A 26,367-nucleotide genomic window follows, 5' to 3' on the forward strand; every position below is an offset into this window, starting at 1 on the left:
TGGCTGAGGCTGATATTAAACTTGAGATTTTCCTTTCTCAGCTTTCCAAATCACCAGGATTACAGACATGTGCCACTGTACCCTGCTCCCAATACTTCTTAGTAGCCATCTCAGTTATCAGATTTACTGTTTCAGTATTGTAGTATTTTGTTCAAGTAACCCATATTTTGCTTAATAAAGGCTCTGAAATGCAAGATGATAGATGCTGGCAGTCTATAGTTGCCAAATAAAAACCATTAAGTGCTTTCTTCAAGTGAAAAGGTAAAAGTTATGGATTAAAAAAATCTGATACTAATGCTGCTAGGATCTGAATAAAAACAAATACCTGGGGTTGAAGATGGAACTCAAGACTTTTGAGGCCCTAGGTTCAATCCCCAGCATCAATTAAAGAGAAAATAATCTGTGAAATTGTGATGGAAAGAGAAATCTGTGCTAGTTTTGTTGTTTCACCTCAAACTGCAAAAGTTATGCCCACAGTATGTGATACATAGTTAAAAGATGAAATAAGAGTTCAATATTATCCAAGGTTTTAGCTATCTGCTGAAGGTCTTGGAATGTACTTCCCATAGATGAGGAATTATTTGGTATAAAAAGTATACCATAATAGAAAAATATGTATTTACCCAAACTTTTCAGTGAAAGCTTTGGGAAAATCTGTTTAACTATCAATCCACTCCCAAGCTTAACTGGAAGAAATTTGCCTAAACTGAAGCATAACAACCTAATAGGTAGTGACTTTTCAAGTCTAACGGTATTATTAACAGTGTTGCTTAGCAGAAGGAACCTTGAAAAGTAGTATAATTTTTAAAAAGCAAAGAATGTTTAATTCAGATAAATCAAATATATTCCATACTTGTTTTGTCTATCATTTGAAAAAAAAAGTATTATTAACCTTACCTATTGCCATGAATATTTCATTTACATTCATTGATGTTTTAGCTGATGTCTCCATGAATAATAAACTGTTGTCATCTGCATAGGACTGTGCTTCCTGTTTACAGAAAAAGAAATGAGATACATTCCTTGGACATATACTATAACTGCTTTATTTCTGTTGCAGAAAAAATGAGGCTTCTTATCCACACTCCAACTTGGTTATCTATAATCAATAACTATGTAATATGCTATAACAAAGATAGAAGCACTATCTGGGGATAATTTTACCATGTAATATACATATATATTTCACCTTAACTTCTTATACTATCTTCCCTTAATCATCTGGTCTAATATTAAATCTGCTTTTTAATAATGAGTTTGGGGCAGGTGATGATTTTTACTTATGCTTATATTAACTGTAATGAAGACTAAGAGAAATCAAATGTCTAAAACTGACTTCAATCACTGAATGACATCCTCATGTTTAATTTTTAATGACTTCTATAGTAACACAATTTTGAACATCTCATGAATCATTCCTTTCAAAATTACACTGCCGCCTCACATTTTTGTCATACTTTACAGTTTACACATATTATTGCTTTTTATCCTCATAGCTGTTCTGAGTAACAACCAATTATCTGTCCCATTTGACAAACAACTGAGGTTCCTTTTAACTTTAATATGATAGGGCCACTTTTGACTATAATTTAGTGCTCTCTATATTATTCTATAATGGGGAAGTAACTGTCTAGGAAAGAATAATAGATGTTACTACACCTCACACAGTTGGTACAAGAACTGAATGAAAACTATGCTTGTAATATGCTCAGCTTAATACCTAATGATGCAAGAAATAGTTTGCTTTTGATCAGTGCATGCATTCCATCTATCACCATCGAAAAAGAAAGATAGAAAACAGGGAAGAGATAGTGGTTGGAGTGGGATCAGATAACAAATATACAGGGAAGATTAGTGGACTAGAAGGTGGAGAACAAGAGGGAGGGAGGGCAGGGGAGGAAATATTGAATTAATTTAACAAAACCATGATATATGCATATATAAATACCAAAGGGAATTTCACCTTTATGTAATATGTAGAAAGCACTAATCAGACACAAATAAAGAGGAGCCGGGCATGTGGTGCATATCTGTAATCCCAGTGGTTTGGGAGGCTGAGGCAAGAAGAATCATGAGTTCAAAGGCAGCCTTGGCAAAAAGTGAGGTACTAAGCAACTCAGTAAGACCCTGTTCTCTATAAAATACAAAATAGGGCTGGGTATATGGCTCAGTGGTTGAGTGCCTCTGAGTACAATCCCCGACACCATAAATAAATAAATAAATAGATAAATAAACAAATAAATAGGACTGGGGATATAGCTCAGTTGGTGGAGTGCTTGCCTTGCATTCACAAAACCCTGGGTTCAATCCCCAATACCACACACAAAAAAAGAATGAAGGAACCCAGGACCTTGTGCATGTGAGGCGAGCCCTCCACCAACAGGAAAGAAGGAAAGGAGGAAGGAAGAGAAGGAGGGGTAAAAGGAATATCAGTAGAGTAGAGGAAAGACAATGGAGGAGGGGGGAATGGGAATTGAAATCAAATTCCTTGCATAAATGATTTGTCAAAATGAACTAAACCACTGTGTATAACTATAATGCTGTAATAAAAAAATGAACATTATTCCATCCCTGATATTTGAACACAACCAGACCTTTCTGGTAGACAAGCTAAGGAGCAAACAAACCCCAATAATTTTAAAAGGGTTTAATTAGAGGATTTCAAATGATTAACACTTGCTTTGTAAAAAAAATTGTGTATGTGTGTGTGCCCGCATGTGCAATTCTGAGGACAAGATCCAGGGATTATGCACATGCTACGCAAATGCTCTACCACTGAGTTATACCTCCTATCCCCATCTAGAGTTATATTTTAATGAACATTTTATACATCTGATTTATAAAACAGATTTTATAAATCTGTTATTTTCATGGTTTTAAAATCATTTGCCCCCCTTTCAAAAAAGTGCCTTCAAGTTAAATTCAACATACCTGGAAATCTACATAATAAAGCAAAAATTCATTTATAATTTTGAATTAGCTGTCACAAATAATATACAAACTAGATCTTAAGTGTTTTTTCTTCTTTGGTACTAGGATTGAACCCAGGGATGCTCTATCACTAGGCTCTATCCCTAGACCTTATTTTTGAGACAGCGTCTCATTAAATTACTCAGATTGGCCTTGAACTTCCAATCCTCCCACCTCGGCCTCCCAAGTAGCTGCGATTACAGGGCTGTATTATTGTATCAGGCAAGCTATCACTTTTGCTTATGTATTTCTTCACTGTTCATGAGCAATTTTTTTCTTGGGGGGTGGTACTCAAAGATTGAACTCAGGAGCACCCAGCCACTAAGCCACATCCCCAGCCCTGTTTTGTATTTTATTTTATTTAGAGACAGGGTCTCACTGAGTTGCTTAGTGCTCACTTTTGCTGAGGCTGACACAGAATTTATGATCCTCCTGCCTCAGCCTCCTGAGCCACTGGGATTACAGGCCATTGGACACTGTGCCAGGTTGTGAACAATTTTTTTAAATTGTTTAGGTTGACAAAATCTTTGAAACAGTGTATATATATATATTACAATAATATATGGTTTAAAAATTCAGATTTATCAGGAGAAAAAAAAAACTGTGTGTTATGTGCACATGTGCAATTCTGGGGAAAAGATCCAGGGATTATGCATGTTAGGCAAATGTTCTACCACTAAGCTATATCCTTCAGCCCCATTTAGAGTTACATTTTAACATGCATAGCACATTTGTTTTATAAATCTTTTATTTTTCTATTATTTGCATGATTTTAAAATAATTTGCCAAAAAAAAAAAAAAAGTGCCTTCAAGTGAAAGTTAAATTCAACATACCTGGAAATCTACAGCTCTTTTATTTGCTAGATCAGCCTTGTTTCCTGATAAAGCTATTACAATGTTGGGACTTGCTTGCCTCTGAAGTTCTTTAACCCAGTTTTTGGCTCTTGCAAAGGATTCCTGTTAAACAGAGGAACAGCTATTTGGCACAGCTCAAAAAATGGTAAGGAAGCATCTTTATGAGATAAGGCTTTAAAAGGTGACTCTACGGGAAGGAAATTTTTTTTTGACTGTTTTATTATTTGTGACATTTTTTCTTTTTTAATCAAAAAGCTTGAGCAGAAAGGTTCTATCAAAGGATTTTCAAAATCTCTCTCATCAAAATTCTGAATACCCAAAACAGATATTCAATCTAGTTTCAATGTTTGAAGGCATTTGTACTTACCTCATTTGTGATATCATATACAACTATGGCTGCTTGTGCTCCTCTGTAGTACATTGGTGCTAAGCTGTGGTACCGTTCTTGACCAGCTGTATCCCATATTTCAAACTTTACCGTTGTGTCATCAAGACACACAGTTTGGGTCAGAAAAGCAGCTGAAAAAAAAATATATCACTAAGTTCATCATTTTCTTGCAAATGCCTTCATAATATAAAAAATACTTGGAAAATGTGATCATAGCATACCTGTAGTTAATACAAACTTAAAGTAGTTGCAAACTCTGTACTTCAAAACTAGATTTTATAGATGTCTACATGAGACCTCTGTAGTGAAATTACATACTGAAAAGGTTTAATAAAAATTTTATAAAAATTTTGTTGTGGGGTTGTAGGTGTAGCTCAGTGGGAGATCACCTGCTCAGCACACACCAGGCCTTAGGATTTATCTCCAGAACTGCAAAAATAAACATTTTGTTATAATTTTTAAAAGTTTTAAGAATGTGTTTCTAAATTGCAAAGCAATTTAAGTATATGCAAATTAATATTCTTGACCAACGTGGAGAAAAAACAGCTATCCTCTGCATCTATGAATTCAACCAAGTGTGGATTGAAAATATTCACAAAAGGGGCTGGGAATGTGGCTCAGGCGGTAGCGCGCTCGTCTGGCATGCGTGCGGCCCGGGTTCGATCCTCAGCACCACATACCAACAAAAATGTTGTGTCCGCCGAGAACTAAGAAATAAATATTAAAAAATTCTCTCTCTCTCTCTCTCTCTCTCTCTCCCCTCTCTCACTCTCTCTTTAAAAAAAAAAAAAAAAAAAAAGAAAATATTCACAAAAAAGCATCTCTCTGCTAGGTATGGTGGCACATGCCCATAATCCCAGTGGCTTGGGAGGCTGAGTCAGGAGGATCCCAAGTTTGAAGCTAGCTTCAGCAATTCTGTGAGGCCCTAAGCAATTTAGTGAGATTGTGTCTCAAAATAAAAAAAGGGGTTGGGGATATGGCTCAGGGATTGAGTGTTCCTGGGTTCAATTCCTAGTACCCAAAAACCTGAACACATACAGATTTTCTTTCTTGTCATTATTCCCTAAACATTACAGTATAGCAACTATACACACAATATTTACACTGTATTACATATTATAAGTAATCTAAATGATTTGAAGTATATGGGAAAACAGAGATAGGTTATATGTACTTTATAAAGAACCCGAGCAGAGCAGATTTTGGTACCTGTGGGGATGGTTTTGGTATGTATGATCTAGAAACAATGCCCCACAGATACTTACAAAGGACTGTATATTTACAAACAACACCTGCATTGGTAACAATATGCCTTGTTCCATTTTCCTGTTTTTTATTGGCACATTATAACACATCATTACTTCAGTGTAGATTTAATTTGTTACATATATTTAATATTCACTACTACCTCTTTTGTCCTTTGCTCTAAGAATTTTTGGATTTGTACTTTTTTGTCTGTGCTCTTCTGATTGCAACTTTACTAAGAAAGTACCATCATAAAATGATATTTTATTGTTTAATTAGAAGATCCACACATAAGGGCTGGGAATATAGTTGGGTGGCATGTCTGAAACCCATCAATCACCAGCAAAACTCCTCCCCCCAAAAAACCACACACACATAGACTACTTCAGCAGCTTGCTGATTAATAGCCACCATACCTTACAATTCCTCTCCTCCATTAACTTTGATACTTAGATCCCTACCTCTGCCCTGTCACTCATTGTAATTGCTGTGTTCCTCCCTCCCTCTTAGTTTCAGCTCATCAAATCTCTTCCTAAATTTGAATTACGAAATTTTCTAAAACTGCTATATCATCCAAAAGAATGTGATGCATCTGTATTTTAACAATACATCTATTTTTCATAAGATTGGCTAAATAATATTAAGTGTGACAAGTCTAATTAAATGCATTTCTTTAATATTAGATTGACTATTTGTTTCTCATGGTGTTTTTTAGTTGGTCAACTGGTTGCTGGTTTTAGTACCAGCAACTATAATCTTATGAATTTTGCAAACTTAATTACAAATGTCTGGTGAACTAGATTCTAATGCACTGTTTTATGAGTTCTCAAATAGTCTTATTTAAGATATATTCTATTTCAGCTCAAACTTCTTTTGCCAAACATAAGTCTTTTCTCAAATCCTGTATTTGTTTCAAGGATACACAGACTGTCATGAAAACAACTCTTATAGAATAAAAAATATTTCTTAACAGCTGAAATCAAGAACAGTTTGATGCAAACTCAGCAGATTTTGTTTTCTCTTTTAGACATACAATGACCACAAAGCACATTAGTAATAAAAATATTCATTTAAAATTCTGTAAATCAACTCTAGGCTCAGGGAAACAAAACTTTGCTGCTTCAAAGAAAATACAGTCTAATACTCAAACCAGTTAAAACTACCACAAAGATCACCAATCTTCTTTAAAACATGTACAAAAATGCCACATAAAATACAGGCAAAGAAATATACATTAAAAGAACAATGGCCCATGAGCAAACAGAGACACTTTCAGAAATTCAAAGCTATTATACTAAGACTAAAAGAAAACTTAAAGTATTTTTTTTAAATTTTTTAATATTTATTTTTTAGTTACTGGCGGACACAACATCTTTGTTTGTATGTGGTGCTGAGGATCGAACCCAGGCCGCATGCATGCCAGGCGAGCGTGCTACCGCTTGAGCCACATCCCCAGCCCCTAAAGTATTTTTATTAAAAAAATTTTAAAATTATTTAAAATTTTTTAACATTAATAAGGCATCTGTGTTGATATCCAGTCCAAATACATACATAGGATTCTTCCTCAGAATTTAGCAAATGTCTTATCCTTCAAGCTAAAATCAGATTATATTTAACAGCTAAGCTCTTAGGCATTCTCTCTAAATCATAAAACAAGGACATCCAATATCACCATAATTTAATATTATTTCATATATTCTTATAATAAAATAAATTATTAAAAAGATATATTATTTGAGAGAAGCAGGATTGCCATGAAAACAGATGATTTCTTAAATTTGGCTGGAACAAATTGAAGTCAACACCATTACAATACACTGGCAATAACCAAATGAAAACATGTGAGAAAGTGAAAGGATCTCAGTTTAACAAAGAACACAAATAATCATTCCTTAAATCCACTTAGAAATGATTCTTCATCCCACCATAGTTATTATCTCTTTTGTGCTCTTAGTTCCTTGCGTAATGATGTTTCACATTTTTTATAATTAGAGTTCCCTGAGAAATGACTATAGCTCCTCTCTAGCATTTAATATAAATCCTCATTCATAGAGTCATTGAAAACTTTGTTCAAAGAATAAAGTTCATGTCGCTGGGGTTGTGGCTCAGGGGTAGAGCGCCTGCCTGGCATGTGTGAGGCACTGGGTTTCAATCCTCAGGACCACATAAAAATAAATAAAATAAAGGTATTGTGTCCATCCACAACATCAAAACAACAACAAAAAGTAGTAGTTCAAAAACTGATATGTGGAACCATTTATGGGCTATTTTAGATAAGATCTAAATTAAAAGTTTCCAACTGGGAATAGATATTTCAAGTTATTATTATAAGGTTGAGTATCTCTAATCCCCAAATCTGAAATATTCCCAAAATTAAAAAACTGAGCACTGACATGATACCACAGTAGAAAATTCCACACTATAAAACTCTGCTTTTTAAAAAAATTATTTAAAATATTCTATCAAATTGTTTTATGCATAAAATTATTTAAAATATTCTATAAGATATGAATCTTGGGCTGCAGTTGTTAGAGCACTCGCCTACTACAAACAAGGGGCTGGGTTCAATCCTCAGCACCACATAAAAATAAATGAAATAAAGGTACTGTGTCATATATATATATATATGAATGAATCTTATAGATAAGGTGATATCTATAAGACTATAGAGTCTTCCTATAATTGCCCAGGTTGGTCTCAAACAGGTGGGTCCTCCTGACCCAGCCTCCTGAGTAGCAGGAATTACAGGTGTGTGTCACCATTCCTGGCTTGATCTGAAGCATTCTGGATAAGGAACACTTATAACCCATATAACTAAACATGATCTCAAACAAAAAACACCATTCAAGATATTTTTAACTTGCTAACATTGTTCATATATGAAAACCATCATAATTTTGGGAAGGAGAAAAAGACTAATTAGAGGTCCAGGTAGTTATTATAATGTATCAAAAATAGTCAAGTGCTATGGCACGAACAGGACAGAAATATTACTGGAGCAGAACAGCCTAGAACACAAACTGTTGTGTACACACACACACACACACACACACACACACACACACCTTAATGACACCCCAGAGTTCTCAAGTATTCAAATACAACTACAGTGTTCAGCTTCTCTAAAATTCAGTGCAGTATAACTAAAATTTAAGTGACATCTTCAAATCCTTATTGCTCCTAAAAAAAAAAAAGCTTTACTAGTCATTTATAATTATAAAAATAAATTCTGCCACTAGAAATATTGACTACTACATCAATACCGTAGCAACATAAACCAACCACAAACTTACCTGAATCTGAAAAACCACTTTAATTTATCCAAAATGATTATTTTCTGGCTAAGAACCATCACTTTCTTAGACCTCTTCATTTTCTCTTGACTTCCATCACCAGCACTAGCAGTTGGTTTTCTTTTCAGGCCCATATTTCACAAAGAAACAGCTTTTATCACTTCGAGAGTTACTGTATACTCGATGACAAGTAGAGAAAAACAAAGCTGCGTTGAGATGCAGGTGCTGGCCTATCTAATAGACTCCCTCTTTGAGCTACATGATGAATTAGCAAGTTTGGTAGGCAAGCCAAGTAACATTTCTTCCTCAGCAAAACTACAAATTACTATATCATAGTCGATGGAGAATGGCTAAAACCATATATATAAATCTGCAAATACCAAAGGCCCATAGTATGTGAGACCCTATATAATGAGCAAGGAAGAGACACTAAAATACTCTGGGCAAATGAAAAAATATTTGAATTACTACTGTTAACCCAAAGATTTGTGAAACCTATAGATAAGCTCCCCTACATCTAATATGATCCTATAAAAACTGAAAAACATACCATTCCCACCGCAGGTCACAATTATTACAGTGCCAGGAATCAAACCCATGGCCTTATTCACACCAGGAAAGCACTCTACCACTGACCTACATCCCCAGCTCTCCAAGTTATTATGTATCAACTTTAATAGAAAAGAATTATTTTTTGGAATTGTGAAAAAATGTCAGATATGACAATCAGGTTTGATTATACAAAAATTTGAGACTTCAAGTTTGCAAAGGTGAGTCATACATCCAAAACACAGGGATTTAATATTTTAATATGTAGAAAGCTCTAATGAATCTAATGAATCTTAAATGCCTCAACAATAATTGTGTAAAGACAATTCACAAAAAGAATACAGCAGAAAAGTAGTCAACATTACTAGTAATGAACAAAACTATCCATACAGCAAAATCAATTCTTATCTTCTGAACCAGCAACATGAAACAAAGAGTAGTATATGGCAAAAACCCATGTTTTGTATTTGAGACAGGGTCTTGCTAAATTGCCCAGCCTGGCCTCAAACTTGTGATCCTCCTGCCTCAGCTTTCAGAGGAGCTAGGATTAAGGCAAATTCCATAGCACCTGGCTGTTTTTTTTTTTTTTAATTTTTTAATTTATTTTTTAGTTTTCGGCGGACACAGCATCTTTGTTTGTATGTGGTGCTGAGGATCGAACCCGGGCCACACGCATGCCAGGCGAGCGCCCTACTGCTTGAGCCACATTCTCAGCCCCAATACCTGGCTGTTTTTGAAATAATTCTTTTTGGGGAGGTTACTGGGAATTGAATTCAGGTACACTTGACCACTGAACTACATCCCCAGTCCTATTCTGTATTTTATTTAGACAGGGTCTGAGTTGCTCAGTACCTTGCTTTTGCTTTGAACTCATGATCCTACTGCCTTAGCATCCTATCCCGAGCCATAGGGATTACAGGAGCCTAGTTTGGAAAGAATTATGCCATAAAATGCTAATATTTGTTAATCTAATAATTTCATGGAATCTATAAAAGATTATATAGGGATAAAAAGTACAGAAATAAACCTTTATGCAGAAAGAATTTAATATTTAACAAAATCAACATAAATATATAAATGAAAATCACTAGTGATTGGTAAGTATTAAATAGCAATTAAATTATGTTAAATCTAGTTTTAAGATGATCTATCTGAAGAAGAAATACACATTATACATGTGTATATATACATATATCTAAATTTCTGGCAGGAATAGGGAGGGTATACTTATAAAAATATGAACAGAAAAGCATTAAAAAAAAAAAAAAACAACTAAAACAGTAGTGTCCCCGTAAGATAGATCACAATGGATTATCCTTTGTAGAACTTTTAGAAATTATATTTAGGGTTCTGTTAAAACTCTAGGATATATTAACTAAAAAGAGGGAAGGGCCCTGTTCAAGATCTCAGAAGTAGAAAGGAAGACTGTGATCATAAAATCAAATTTTTTTTAAATGAAATTGATGTGTAAGGAAAGCAAAGGTTTTTAGAATCAACCAAAGAATTAAATAAATGAGTTCAATGGATCTGGATCAAACATTTAGATGAACATCCAATAATCGAGATGAATAATAAGAAGTTGCATCAAGACCCAGGTACCAAAATTGTAAAAACAAACTGATTTGCTGGGGAAATGAGTACTAATAGCAATATTCTTAATAGAGTTTCTCAGACATAAGCACTTACTTCAGAAGATTAAAACTATACACAGAGAAGAATATATGGATGGTCTAGAGAAGATTATAAGCAAAATAAAATAGAGATCATTTTTATTTCCTATAAAACTGCATGTATGTAGAGAAAAGTACCTGGTAGGGGATGACAGGAGAGATGCTCATGTATAGCCAGGGAAAAGTCACCTTTCAGCTAATATAGGGAAGAGAAGAAAGGGGTCAAAAATAGAGCAGGGCAGAAATAAAGCATACACACTGACTAAATTCAAACAGAAAATACTGTAGCCAGGCACAGATTACAGTGGTACACACCTGTAATCCCAGCTAATAGGAAGAATAAGGCTGGAGGATTGCCGAGTTTGAGGCCAGCCTCAACAACTTATCAAGACACTGTCTGAAAAGAAAAAGGACTGAGGATGTAGCTTAGTCATAAAGTACCCTGGATTTAATTCCTTGTTCCAAAAAGAAAAAAACAAAACAAAAAACTCCCAAACTTTCAGGGCTGACAGCCTGTGGTTATATCTGCAAGATTCCTTTGCTCACAGGACTGAACAATTTTTCAACAGGAACATACACATAGTATAAATTAATATAATATAAACGTATTTAATAGGAATATAAATCTAGACTGGGCTATATTCCAAAATATGGAACTGGAAAGTAGAATAAATATATACATTACAAAGAGGAAAGTAAAAAAGAAAAAAATTAAGAGAAGGGGAAAATGTTACTACAATTTATTACAAGTATTAGGCAAAGGTTACCAAACAAATAGCACAGAAAAAGTTAATGACGTTAACTTAGTTTTAAAAAATATAGATAGCTATAAATAAAAATGTCTATGAAGACACTTTATCTATAGAGAATAGACACTTCATTAAATAGTTCAACAGTACTTTAAAATCCATTAAAAACTCCTTTAAGGTAGGAAGCCAGCATCCCGATATTTTGCAAAGGAGGATTCTTTCCCTCACCTCCTGGTCATCTTTCATGATGTTTCCTGCCTTCAAAGGAATCTTCCAGAACTTTAAAGACATGACTAGACTTCAAAGTGACTCGTTCATGCTTAGCAATAAATCTACCTGCAAAGTGAATTTAAAAGTTCTGATAGTTGAAAATTTTACAACATAGGAATAGAAAAGGTTGGTAGAGGGAGAGGAGAAAGGGGAAGACTTTAAACCTCAGATTAATAGTTACTGGGGGGTGTGGGGAAGAGAGGGAAACCAAACAGTTACAAGAAACCTGTAATCCCAGAACCTAATTATCTATGACAGGCAACTCTTCAAAGAAATTGGGAGTGCTCTAAGGGAAAAAAGTGATGAATAATGCTCAGTGGTAAAACACCCTTGGGTTCAATCCACAGTACAAAAGTAAGTTTCTGAGTTTTGGGGTCATTTGTTTCTCAACAATGAATAACAGTATTAAAGTAAAAAAATATAAACTACATATATCTGATGTGTTTCAAAATTTGTAAAACAAGAACAACAATCTATGAGTAATATTAATCTTGAATGATATGCTACAAAGTGACATCTCTGGTGAAAATAACTAAATGGGCAAGCAGATAAGGAAGACATCACAGTAAACCTATACAAAAAAAAAAATTTTTTTTTGTTATTGGGGATTGAACCCAGAGTAGTGTACATGCTAGGCAAATGCTCTCCTGCTGAGCTATATCCCCCAGTCCTTTATGTGGATGCATTATATGAAAACAGTGATATTAATTTAGGAACATGATAATATCCTAATATTCTTTATCTAAAGTTCTTTACTTTCACAATATTTTCCTTAAGTGACACATAAATAAAAAGGATCCCTGGAAAACAAACACACACACAAAAAGAATATACACGGGCTGGGGATGTGGCTCAAGCGGTAACATGTTCTCCTGGCATGCGCAGGCTGGGTTTGATCCTCAGCACCACATAAAAATAAAATAACGATGCTGTGTTCACCAAAAACTGAAAAATAAATAAATAAATAAAAAAGGAAAATACTCACATATTCTCTCTCTCTCTCTCTCAGAATTACAGAACAAGGGTTGCACTGAAGATCCATCTTGAATCTCATTTGTCAGTTGCAAAACACTAGGCAAACTACTTAAACTACTGCCTCAGTTTTCTTATCTATAAAATTAGTATTTACTTATAGCCATGGTAAACTACAGATGATACTCGTGAAAATATTGTGAGTTTTACAAATGCATCTAGCCATTTTAAATATACTATTTTATTTCCCGATATTTCTTTAAAGTCACATTTTTCTAAAACTTGCAAATAATTTATGAATGCAAGAGAGCAAGAAAAAGAATTCTATTCATATTTGAATGGTAACATGAACTCATTCCTACAAAGGGGAACAAATTCTGGCTTTAGTTTTACAGAGATAAAGACCTATTTTTTGACTGAGAAAAGTTGAAAAGTGTCAGTAATTATGTAGTAACTACAAATGAGATCACCCTCTTGAGTGGAGTTCAAAGAGTATCTGCTATCTTCAACTATCAAAACAGAGGTTAAAAATCCAAAGTGACTGATTCCTCATTCTGTTTCTTTTCACTTATGTTATCTTAAAAAGAAGGTAAATGCTGTTGAGCAACACTGTGAATATTTTGTTTTGCAATATTTGTAAAGCACTAAAGATTTACTTATTTTCGAAGTGCAGACTTCAGTTAATACTCTCTCACCTTGAAGGGTTTAGAAATTAAGTAGCTAGAGTTTATATTTATGGCAAAAGAGTCAATGATAGCCAGGTGAAGCATATGTAATCTCAGCTATTTGGGAGGCTGAGGTAGAAGGATCACAAATTCGAGGCCAACTTAACTGGTAACTTAAACCCAGTCTGAAAAAATAAAGAGGGCTGGGGATATAGTTCAGTGGTAGAGCATACTTGCCTAGCTAATGCAAGGCCCTGGTTCCAATCCCTAGGATAGCCACTCCACAAAATACCCAGTGCACATTGGGAGGCTGAGGCAGGAGGACTGCAAGTTCCAAGTCAGTCTTGTCAACCAAGCAAGGCCCTAAGCAACTTTAGCAAGACCCTGTCTCAAAATAAAAAATAAAAAGAGCTTGGGATGTGGCTCAAGAGGTAAATATCCCTGGATTCAATCTCTGCCCTTATAAAAAAGATAAGTCAATGATTTAAAAAACTTACTCTTGATGCTTTTATCTTAGATACTTATGTTTTCTACAAAGAGGCCTTTTGACAAGGCTCTCAATGATGATCCCAAATGATGAAATTATTCTATTATAAAGTCACTCAGAATGCCTCATAAGTAAGTTAGGTACATGCAAAATCAGATTATTATGATACACAACCTAAAAGCGGGAAGGATAACACTTTTCAAAATTTCTCATGGTTTTATCAAGTCAGAATTTTGTCCCCCTTGTGGTGCTGGGGATGGAACCCAAGCCTTCCCATAGGTCAGACAAGTGCTCTCCCACTGAACTACACCTGCAGCCCAGAATTCTTATTTACTCCACTAAAAAAGCAAATTTTTAAAAAGCTTCCCTCTCCATAGCATTCACCATTAATCCAAACCAACTGTCTTTTCTGTTTCTCTCACTGCATCTACAAGGTCATTCACCCAGAAACCATAAATACTCAGAACAGAGAACCACAAAGCTAGCAAAATTGGACTGAATATAGCCAGAATAGATAGGCCAAGTCCATGCACTAAAGGTTATGCAAATTTACGTTTCTTCAGAATGTAACTAACTGATAGTATACACTTTCTTTTTAAGTATATCCTCTTTTGAATATATATGCACTCATACATCTATCATAACATCAGTTGGAGATTTAGGCTTACTATAAAAAGTGATAACAAAATGTCACTTTTATATAGACTTGCTTTAATATATACACACATTCATATATAGTACTAATTAAAACATTTATTCAATCAGTCACTCGTATGAAACTAAAAGGTCATCTTTGATTTCTAATACTCAGTAAATTTGAATAAAATATATTTTAGACAACCTAATATTACTTTCCAGGATACAACAAAATAAAAACAGTAAATTGGTGAATCAATAGAGGCAGTTCACTAAGTTAGAGCTATTTGGTAAAAGCAGTCTACCAAATAGCTTTGAATAATTCAACTGCACTAGAAAGCACCAACAAAATTAACAAAGGGCAAAAACTGATGCTTATAAATAATTCATGAGGGCTGGGTTATGTGGCTCAAGCGGTAGCACGCTCGCATGGCATGCATGAGGCACTGGGTTCGATCCTCAGCACCACATAAAAATAAAATCAAGATATTGTGTCCACCTAAAACTAAAAAAAAAAAAAAAAAAAAAAAAAAAAAATTTAATTAAAATAAAAAATATTCTTGATTTCCATGAAATAAATTTTAAGAGGAAAAAAGGTTAAAATATATTGATGGTATTATTTAATATGGAGGAAAAATATTAATTTAGAAGAATATCTGTTCTACCCCTGAGCCACATTTCAAACCTTTTATTTTTGAAACAGTCTGGCCTTGAACTTGTAAGTGGTAGTGCTCTCGCCTGGCATGCATGGGGCGCTGGGTTCAATCCTCAGCACCACATAAAAAATAAAGATGTGTCTACCGACAAACTAAAAAATAAATATTAAAAAAATTTTAAAAGGCCATTTTTAGGAGATTAAGTAGTACAAATTGATATGAAATACCAACTCTGCCAATTTCTCTAAATAACACAATCTATCAAATCCCAGCTATACACTTTCTAGAAGAAAATATCATGCAATCAAGACACTATTCTTTTACTTGAGAACAAATGACTAACTTTCTTAAATTTTAACTCAGTGTATAAGGCACAGTACGTTTTTCTAAAAACATTTTTCTCATGATCAAAAACCCATATGATGGCAATTGGTTTATGGGTCTTCTGTCCTTTCTCAAAATGTACCCCCTTTTTTTCCCTCCCTAGATCAAACATAGAACCTCATGATAGCAAGTACTTTACCACTGAGCCATATCCCAATCATTTTTAGTTTTAAGAAAGGGTCTTGTGGGGCTGCAGCTGGGGCTCAGCAGTATCGCACTTGCCTGGCATGTATGAGACCACAGGTTCGATTCTCAGCACCACGTTTGAATAAATAAAATAAAGGTCTATCAACAACTACAAAAATAATTTAAAAAAAAAAAAAGGAAAAAGAAAAAGAAGGGGTCTTGTTAAGTTACTGAGGCTGGCTTCAAACTTGTGATCCTCTTGCTTTAGCCTCTCAAGAGCTGGCATTATAGGCGTGCACCACTGTGCCTAGCTTCAAAAATATTTAACAATGTACAGATGCAAAAAGATACCATATACAAATGAAGTCTTTCTGAATACTAACAAGAGAAGGCAACAGAAAGCTTTCTGTTATTGGAAAAAAACATGACTTTCTAAAATTTAAATTTCTGGCTGGCTTTTATTTCTGTTTAGAAAGAAACCTCTCCTCCCAGCTTTATTAAGATATAATTGACAAAAACTATATTTACTTGACATATAATAGGATGTTTTGATATGTGCATATATTATGAAATGCTCAAATCAAGCTAATTACATTGCATTGTGTACCAGTTAAAAATAAATTTAATTAAGTGAATTAACATATTTACTACCTCATATACTTACCATTTGGTGCTGGGGATTGAACCCAGGGCCTTGTGCATATGAGGCAAGTACTCTATCAACTGGGCTATATCCCCAGCCCAAGACCCCATTTCTTAATATTTTTAAAAAAGGGCTGGAAGCTGGGCACTGTGGTGCATGCCTGTAATCCTAATGGCCAAGAAGGCTGAGGAAGAGGGATCTCGAGTTCAAAGCCAGCCTCAGCAAAAGTGAGATGATAAGCAACTCAGTGAGACCTTGTCTCTAAATAAAATATAAAATAGGGCTGGGGATGTGACTTGGTGGTCGAGTGTCCCGAGTTCAATCCTTAGTACCCCAACCCTCAAAAAAGAAGAGGACTAGGGGCTGTTGATCAGTGGTTAAGCACCCTTGTATTCAATCTCTGGTATCAATAATAAAAAAGAAAGAAAAATAACTTGGGGAAGTGCAGGAACACATGCTTGAAATCCCAGCTACTCAGAAGGCTAAGGCAGGAAGATGGCTAAATTCAAGGTCAGTCTGGGAACTTAGTAAGAAAGATCCTGTCGCAAAATAAAATAGAAAGGGCTGGGGATGTAGCTCATTGGAAAGTGCTAGCCTATTATGCCAATCCCTATGCCACAAAATACAAACACAAAACATGTCATGCTGACCTTAGGAAATTAGATGGATATTAAATGTAGAAATTGCAGCACTTTACCCAGGGGTTTTAACTGTTGGTAAGTAGCTTAAAAAGAAGGCACTTAACTCCTTTAATTTTACATATAATCAGTCACTGAATCCTCATGGCAATAAAGAAAAAGCATCATTGGTACAGATTACTGAAAATAATGCAATTCCCTAAACAGAGCAAAGAATGGATGACTAGTGAAAATAGGTAAGAAGGAAGGAGTTTTCACAGAAAATGATATTGGATAATGGGATGTGAGCAGAATACAATACTTGTAATTTACAAAATAGAGTATTTGCATGAACAGAATTTTTAAAAATCCTGTAAAAATCGTAGTTTAACAGGAAGAGGGAAGGCAGAAGGCAGGCAGGAAGGCCAGTCAATTATTCCATTTATGGAAGAACCAACTTTAGTATAAATGTAAAGCTGATTACTCAGAACACATAAAGCAAAATTTCTCAAACTTTAGCATGCATCACAATCATCTGGAGGACTTGTTAAAACCTGGATTGCTGACCCCCTTCAGTATTTGGGAATTTATACTCAGTAATTTCCTAGGTAATGCTGATGCTTGTGAAATAGGGAACATTAATGTTATTTATTAACCTCTGGGCTAGTTTTAGACAGACAGTAAGGACATATATATCATGCAGATTTTAAACTCTTATGAACTTCCTAAATTGCTATATATACTACCCACCTACCTAACCTTATCAAAAGTGTTACAAGATCAGGGGAGTGTAGGGTATGGTGAGGCAACAAGAATTCAAGTTATTTTTAAGGAGAATCTTAAAATTTACAGAAGGATCTGGAAACCACAAATTCAAGAGTGCAGCATAGAACACAACACAGATAAAAATTTGAACACTTGAGAACTAACATTACTAGAGATAAGTAGTCAAGTAACAAAATAAATATATAAATAAAAACCAGTTAAATTCAAAACAGTTGACTAGGCTCTTTGTTAAGTATTTGTAAGTAATTTCCCCATACATTAGCCCAAACAAAAATATACACTACTTATAAGTCTGGGGCCTTTGGGGTTGATTATAAAATAGTTCAAACCTTTGATTACTTAAATGCTTAGGATCTTCCACAATTCCTAAGGACAAAGAGTGTTAAGAAAAGCATAAAAACTAGTGTCCACAGCTGTAATCACAGTGATACTATCTCAAATCCTGAAGAAATTAATATGTAATCAGCATACTGAAAAAGAATACAATAACCAATAATAGACATTTGGATGCAAATTCCTTTTGAGGTTATTTTTAAATACCCAGACTTGATCCATATAGTAGAAAACATTAAGGAAACTTTATACATAGAAATTAAACTTTATAAAAAATTCATTAACAAAATATACACAATCTAATTGGTATTAAATGGAAATTTAACATAGATACATAAGATAATACATATTAATGATGCACTGATATGGGGTTAAATTTTTCTTTTAAATAGTCTTCTTGAATCTTTATTAGGAAAAAAAAAAAACTTAGAAGATTATTTGATTAAAACAAAACAAAAAACCTCACCTTGGGCCCTTCAACTTCCCAGGTATTCAATTATATATTTCGGTATGTACATTGAAGTCTTTATTTTTTCATGTGCACTGTGAAAGGTGGGGAGAATAGTTTATAAAAAGTCCCAACCTTTCTGAAGCCAGGGTGTTTAACCCAGAACACCTATGTATTCTGGGAAACCACTGAACATCAAATGGTTTAGGGTGGGTGGACATGACCCAGCAGTCTTTAAATTTAAAAGTCTTTTATTAGATGGGTCAGGTTCCTCTGGCTATAGTTGTATCTGCTAAACCTTCACAAGAGATAATATTTCATTATTAAGACAGAGATACTGCAAAGGATATGTAATATATTATGTATCAAAATTCTTTAAAAGCCAAAGTTTTCAAACTCAAGATAAAAGCTTCCTGATAAGAATTACACTGCTGATGCTCAGTAATTATAAAAATAAAACCTTACAACGACATATACAGATGCATATCACAGGATATACAGAAGTAAGAGGCTGACAATCACCATTATACTGAATCTCTTAAACTGGATATACAATTTACCTAGTATGTTTCCTTTGTGTAATAAAGTTTTCGAGGTAAATTCAATAATTTATCCCACTACAAGGGTCTGATATTATGAATAAAATTCTCAAGTGTATTTGCTCATGAACATCCACTAAAAGTACCGTATAAAGTTCTAAGAATTTACTTCATATCACTGGGCATATGTGTTTTGTGTATTTCTAAAACACTTTCTTAAATGGGGTTAAACTATATTCACAAACAAGTTTAAAAAATACAGGATAGTAAAACATTTTGAATCTTATAGCCATATGATTTCCTCTGACATCATCCGATTCTAAAGCTTTGTTTCACAGATGAAACAGGTCTAAAAAAGGCTGTTTTATTTCACTGATATACAATTATGGGTTTGATTAACTTCTGTTCTCTATTGGTCTCCTTTTGGTCCTGCATCTTGCATTTCCCTCACCACAATCACTATGATTATTCTACCTTTTCCTCCTCTCCCATCTTTTTTTCCAGGTCCCATTTCCCTCTCATGTCCCCGTCCATTAATTACTCACCTTCTATTATCACTTTAAAGAGGATTCTTACATGCATATCCTAGCAGCTTTTAAACTTAATTAATTTTATAAATTAGTATAAATAAAAAATACTTGTTACATAGAATTCAAGGTTAATTCTTTTACTATTCATTCTAAAAACAATGTAATTGAGCATGCATTAGTACTAGTTTGAAAAACCTTCCAATCATTATAACTTGGGATTTGATTCTACTCATTTTTATACCTGTATTTTAGCTACAATACAACCATGTTGGTAATTAACCAGGAACCCAAAATATAAAAAGATGCCATCTTAGCAAAAATCAAGATTGGTTTTAAAGCACTGAGTCTGCTGGAACAGCTCTTTTCTTTCCTGAATAATCTATTTAGGTATTCATAATCACCCATTTGGAACACAAAATACTTTTTGTCAATGCACGATTAAATTAAATGATGCAAGGAAAAAAGAGGCTCTCACCCCCAATAGTACTCTCTTGAAATTCATGAAACTGGCCTTTCACGAAACGAAGGACTAGACTTGATTTGCCAACAGCAGACTCTCCCAGAAGTACTAGTTTGAACTGGCATATTTTATTTCCAGTGTTTGGCCCATTTGGTCTTGTTGCTCCTCGATTAGCCATGTCCAAATTTGAAAGAAGTTTCTAATTTCAGACTTCTAAATGCACTTCCAGGATGCAAAGTGTCAATTTTTTTTTCTTTCTGGAGGTCAAGAAACCTGTGAAGAAACAAATATAAATTAAATATATGAATCAGTGAAACAAAGCAAGCCTAGTACTCATGACTTTAATAAGTTTTACCCATAGCACATTGTTATATAATCACAACTTCAACTGGACATTCAATGCCATTTACTTTATTTTACTACTTTTTAAATAAATAATTTAAAGGCATAAGATTCAAGTACCTTGATCACTTTGTAATTTGTAAAATCACTTTGTAATTTTCAGTGCTTTATTTTTTCTAAAGTTAACTTTCCTAGAAGAACATATCCACTGAACAATATAAAGTACAATACTTATAAATGAGGAAACTAAGGTACAGAAAAGTTAAGTAACTTGGCTGAGGTCATACAGTAACTATGACAGAAGTGAGACAGAGCTGAGTTTCAAACCCAGGCAACCTGACAGGTAACTCAAGAGTTCAGTTTTTAAAGCGAGACTACATGGGTTAAAATTATAAATGGAAAACTTCTGCAATACAACTTAGAATTCAGTATTGGAAGGTCTCTGTTAAATATCTTAAGTTGATGATAATTTTAGGGCAACAAATATTTTAAAGCTCCCAAGTTTATGTGCCTAGTTGATAAAACTAGCCTGAATAACAGATTCTATCTAATAATGCTAATTTTCAATCTCAAAGAAATCAGTGAATATTTGAAGTATTCTCTTTCAGTTTACCCACAAATCAATAGTTCACTCCCACCTTTAACGAAAATCTAAATATAGCCGGGCGTGTGGCACAAGCCCAGCAACTCTCAAGTTATTTGGGAGGCTAATATAGGAGGATCCCAAGCTCACAGCCAGTCTCAGCACCTTAGCAAGACCCTGTCTCAAAAAATAAAAAAAGGACTGGGGATTGTGGCTCAGGGATAAGCACCCCTGGGTTCAATCCCCAGTGTGTGTGTGTGTGTGTGTGTACATAAACATATCTAATTATATTCTTACTAATAAAATACATTAAGTTAATGATTCCCTCCTAAAATCCTTGCTATATTTCATTTAGCCACCTAATAAATTTGCGTTCCTCACAAAATATTTTATATAAGAAACACCCTTAATATGAATTCATCATTAAAATATCCATGAGATTTTGGTTCTTAAGACAGCAAAATCACCTATACTCAAATGCTAGCGCTGAAGAATCCTTATCTTTTACCATACATGCTGACATATTTACAGTTGAAATGATATGATGCTTAAGTTGCTCCCAACCAATAGGATATTAATAAAACTACCAATTCACTTCACCCTCAAAAATATAACAGATTTGGGAGTCAAATCTTGGCTATACCAATTTTTACTTTTTTAAATTTCCAAGGCTCTATTTCCATAATACCCAACTTGCAAAGCTGTTATGAGAACGGAAGGAGACAATATATGTAAATAACCTCTAATACACTGCCTACTATATAGCAGTTTATGAAATTGGCAATTAAAAGTAGCCCTTTGATAAAACAATGCCCATACATCAATATTGTCATGCAGAGCAAAAATATACCCAACTCTCAAGACACACATATTATCAATTTAAACACTTGCAAATTTAATCTACAAAACAGTAAAAAACTTATCAAGGACAACATGCTCCAAATTTCTATGACACTTCCAAAATTCAGGGAAAATAGGAGATTCCCAGAGAAAAATAAAAAAAAATTCTCATTTAGCTTTGCTTTTTAAAATAAAATGCTATGGAATAACGAGTACTCCTAAGGATCTGAAGCAGAAAACAAACTATATTTAATTATATAGTTACTGTAACATTAAGGTTAAAAATTACATTCAAGGGCTGGAGTTGTTAACTCCATGGAGTGCCTGCTTAGCACACAGGAGGCCCTGGCTTCAATCCCCAGCACCACACACACAAAATTATGTGCAATCAATCAAATCACTTGTACTCACTACTGAAACTTTTGTTCTTCAAAAGGAGGATTCTGCATAATATGTATTTCAATTTTTTAAAAACCAACGTGTATTCTGTACTTAAAAGTCCTTTTAGGTGTTCTTCAATCCAATACTTTGTGGGCATTTAATTTGTGCAGAGACTGTTCTATGTACTTCTCTTGCAACAATCCTGCCAGTTCAAATTATCTCTATTTTACGTTAAGAATAGAGATTCTGGAAGGTCCTGAGTATTCCCAAATACACTTGGGTAGCTTTTTCGTATTAGGTAAAAGGCAAGCTGATTCCATTTCAGCGAGACAAAAACTAAGTATGTGAACTATGACGTTCAGAGTTTAAAAGGCCTGGAAGTCTCAGGGAGGTAACCTGCTTCCAGAGAAGAGAATATTAGAGCAAGTTTCATGGTTTCTGCCCGCTGAGGGAGTTCAGAGGCCCAATTGTCTTGAATTTCCTTAAAGCCGCGGTTCACCAACTCCCCTAAGATACGAAAAAAGTCTCGGACCAGTTTATTTTGACCAGCCTCCCATCGCTTCCATTACCCGTCTTTGGAAGTCGCAGGTAGGCGGAGCTCCCCAAATCCACACCTGCTGTAGGCCCCGGCTCCCGTCTGGAGACCACCTGAGTAGCTGAGAGCCAAGCCCGGCTGGCTGGCGCGAACGACACGCACCAGCCCCTTCGGTGGCCTTTCTATCCTCCCCTGACCTAGCTTTCACTGCGACCCTTCGGACTGCCAAGGCAGGGGCCCGGCGGAACCGCGGCCTCCAGGACTCTTTCCACGGCGCCATCTTGAGAAGGGAAGAGGGTGACACCCGTCGCTCCCTGAGCTAGTCCCCAAATCTCTGTCTTTGGAGCTCCTTGAGGGATGAGTCACCAGAACTGGCAGGACAAGGCGCCGGGTTCAATAGCTCTCTGGTCCAGAGGGATGATGCGCGAGAGGGAGGAGGGGCTGGAGGCTCAGAGCGCGCAGGGCCGCGGACAGGCTGGAGACCGCGGATAACCTGGGGTCCCGGGCCGCTCTGCGCAGGGGGAGGGGCGGCTTGGTTACCTGAGACCGCGCCACGCGAAGCCGCGGGGCCGCAGCTTCCTGGTGTTAAGGCCCAGGCGTGGCCCGAAGGACGAATGAGGCTGTGGCTGCGGCGGCGTCTCCTCCTCGCGCCGCTCCCCTCACACTGGACGGTGAGGAGCTGGAGCCGTGGTGCCGCCCCTGTCGGGCTCCGTCTCCGCCTCTCTCCGCTCCGCCTTCCTCCTTCCTTTCTCCTCCTCCTCCGCCACCGCTGCCGGCGCTCGAGTTCCGACTGATTCTTCCTCCTCCTCCCTCCTCCGCCTCCTCCCCTCAGGCCGGCCGCCGGCTCCTTCACAAACCAAAACACAAACACTCAGGTCCCGGCGCTGGAGCCACTTCCGCCGCCCAGCACCGACCCCGCCGCCACGTCGCTGCACGCAGCGAGCTACGCCACTTCGTCACTTCCGCCGTCGCTTAGTTGCCCGCACAGCCGCCCTTTCCGATCCCTCTCCGCCAGGGCCTGGGGGCGGGGCAGGGCGGGGCGACTGTCACGTGAAGCCACCGAGCCGCCCGGGAGGGATCGGCTGTCTGTCTCCGCCTCCGCCTCCGACACCCCGGCGCGCGTCCCCGCCCTTGCCAGCGCCATTGTTATCTGGGCGGGGATCGCTGGGTTTGGGTCCCGGCGGCAGGACGGAGTATCTCCCACGTTGTTCTGCTTTTGGAGAAGACCCAAAGCCTTTGTGTTTGTTGCGCTCAGCCTCTGTGGGACGGCGAGATGATCCCTGAATATTTGCTCACAGACCCCCCCTCCCCACCTCACCCCACCTCATAACATCTCTGTCCTGGCAACTCAGCAAAGGGGCTTTTTTGAGATCTTATCTAGTAGGAGAGGTACCTCCCCTCAATACGTCCCAAGGGATCAGTGGATCTGGAAAGAGCAGTGAATTGTGTTAACCATTCTGGGGAGAATAGGACCTTCCCATCCCCAAAACTATATGTAGAGATGGTGAAATATGAGAATAATAACGAGCTTTTTTTTGGAGGGGGTATTTATTTTGGTAGAGAGTAGGAAGGGGCAAATCCTAAACCAATAGCTCGCTTTTATTAAGTTTCCCTTAGAGAGTTACTGTACCAAAAGCTCTACAAAAATTATCCCATTTGATTCTTAACACTGCGATTCTTTCATTCGGAAACCAGCTCCTCGCCCATCTCCCTGCATTTAACCTCAAAAGTCATCCTCACCGCTGTAAACCCATGTTTTTAACACAGTACCTGGCAGCAGGAAACCTGGATCATGGTTGTGGAATTAATGAATGAGGCGTGCCTGCTTTACAGGTAAAAGAATTTGAAGTAGAAGAGATTGAGTAACTTGACCAAGATACCTGCCTATTTGTGATGAAGCTGGATTCCAACCTGGGGGCTAGCTCCAGAATGTGAGTTCTTAAACAGGATTCTAGTGAAAGACAGCCCAAGGTGTTCATTACCTTCAACAGCAGACCTACTTAAAACAGGCTTTTTGGGTTAATTTTTGCACCATAGTCAGTCTCTAGTGGGGTATTTGAAACACAAACAAACAAAAGCAATTTGATAGAAGAATGTTAAATTGATTTTTCCTCAGAATAAAGGCTACTTTTCAGTTTGCAGTTTATAATTTGTAGCCCTCTTGTGAGGACATAAATATTATTGAAGTACACCTCGGCTATGGTATTCTGTGGGTGCTCATTCAGCATTGCGCAATCAAGATGATTTGAACCTTTCAACAGTCTCAAAAATCAACTCTCCAATCACCAGAAGAACAGAATGCGTCATATGGAAATGGTATCTGTGGCACTCTATCCCCAAGGGGTTATTCCAATGTGATATACTAGTCATGGTAATAGCTTATGCTCAGTCCCAGGAAGAATCAGGAAATAGGTTATGTCACATCAGTTTTGTCATGTCAACAACATGTCCCAAACCAAACCTATTCTGATTCACACCTGCTTCTGCTTAGTGACTAACATTAACTGCTTCCCAGTCACTCAGACTTGGAATTACAGCATCATTTTCAACTCCTCCTTGTTACACTCATACATCATCATTCATTCTTATCACTAAAAATTCTCTAATCCCCGAATTTGAGGTCTAATCCCAATGTGTGGGCCATGAGAAGGATTCATATGAACTGAAATTAATGCATACTCCTGCTTCGTCAATCCTTTCTTTACACTTAAGCCTGTCATTTTCCTACTCAGAAATGTTCAATGTCATTTCCTTATTTGATAACTCTTCTATTTCTTTAGCTTTACTCTCCCCAAATTGTGGCATTGTCTTCTGACCACTAGTATGTATCCTGTGTCCCCTGAATATTGCTTATGTGTTCCCATCTTGGCATCTTTGGTCACTTTTTTCTCTACCTGAAACGCCATTACTGTCCATAATGGCTAGACTTACTTTGGCCAGAATACCAGTTCCTCTAAACTCTAGATAGCATTTAAGTCTTCTTGTATTGGATTTAATTACCTTATTTCTGTAGTTTCACACTATGGAAGAGTTTTACTGCTTCTAAAGAGTTTTAATGCTTCCAAAATTGGCCTTATTTTATATTTAGCTTTTTATTTCTTTAGGATTATAAATTTTTAAGGATCAGGACCATCAGCTATTCATCATTTCCTCACAGAACTCTGGTTGATTTATTAGGGTCCTCTAAAGTATTTGTGAACTTAATTACATTTAGAATGATAAATATTAAACTTCAGAAAACCTCACAATGTCAGATACTGAAATTTATGAATTGCTAGAAACTCCCTATCTGAACATGCTAGAATATTGTTTTTGCATTCATTTCTGTCTACAGATTTTGTCTTTTAATTCACTTCTTCATAAATAGATTCCAAACCAGATATAGTGGCACACACCTGTAATTCCAGTGACTCAG

At 36.2% G+C, this 26,367-nt stretch overlaps 1 protein-coding gene across 2 annotated transcripts in view; it reads right to left on the bottom strand.

Annotated features, from left to right (window-relative positions):
* Window positions 1–23,868, bottom strand: part of Rab5a (RAB5A, member RAS oncogene family) — a 29,118-nt gene extending 5,250 nt beyond the window's left edge. Inside the window, exons 1-5 of one of the 2 annotated variants that reach the window (XM_005317255.5) lie at window positions 23,493–23,863; window positions 20,287–20,544; window positions 4,193–4,344; window positions 3,805–3,927; window positions 898–991 (exon numbers count right to left, since the gene is read on the bottom strand). In XM_005317255.5, coding sequence (XP_005317312.1) covers window positions 898–991; window positions 3,805–3,927; window positions 4,193–4,344; window positions 20,287–20,449 — 532 coding nt within the window. In that variant the 5' untranslated portion in view covers window positions 20,450–20,544; window positions 23,493–23,863. Of the gene's footprint in view, window positions 1–897; window positions 992–3,804; window positions 3,928–4,192; window positions 4,345–20,286; window positions 20,545–23,492 lie in introns of both variants that reach the window. The other variant, XM_078038307.1, reaches the window with a different exon arrangement.
* Window positions 23,869–26,367: the final 2,499 nt, after the last annotated feature.

This window comes from Ictidomys tridecemlineatus, chromosome 2 (genome assembly GCF_052094955.1).
Source record: "Ictidomys tridecemlineatus isolate mIctTri1 chromosome 2, mIctTri1.hap1, whole genome shotgun sequence".
In the NCBI taxonomy this organism is placed as follows: domain Eukaryota; kingdom Metazoa; phylum Chordata; class Mammalia; order Rodentia; family Sciuridae; genus Ictidomys; species Ictidomys tridecemlineatus.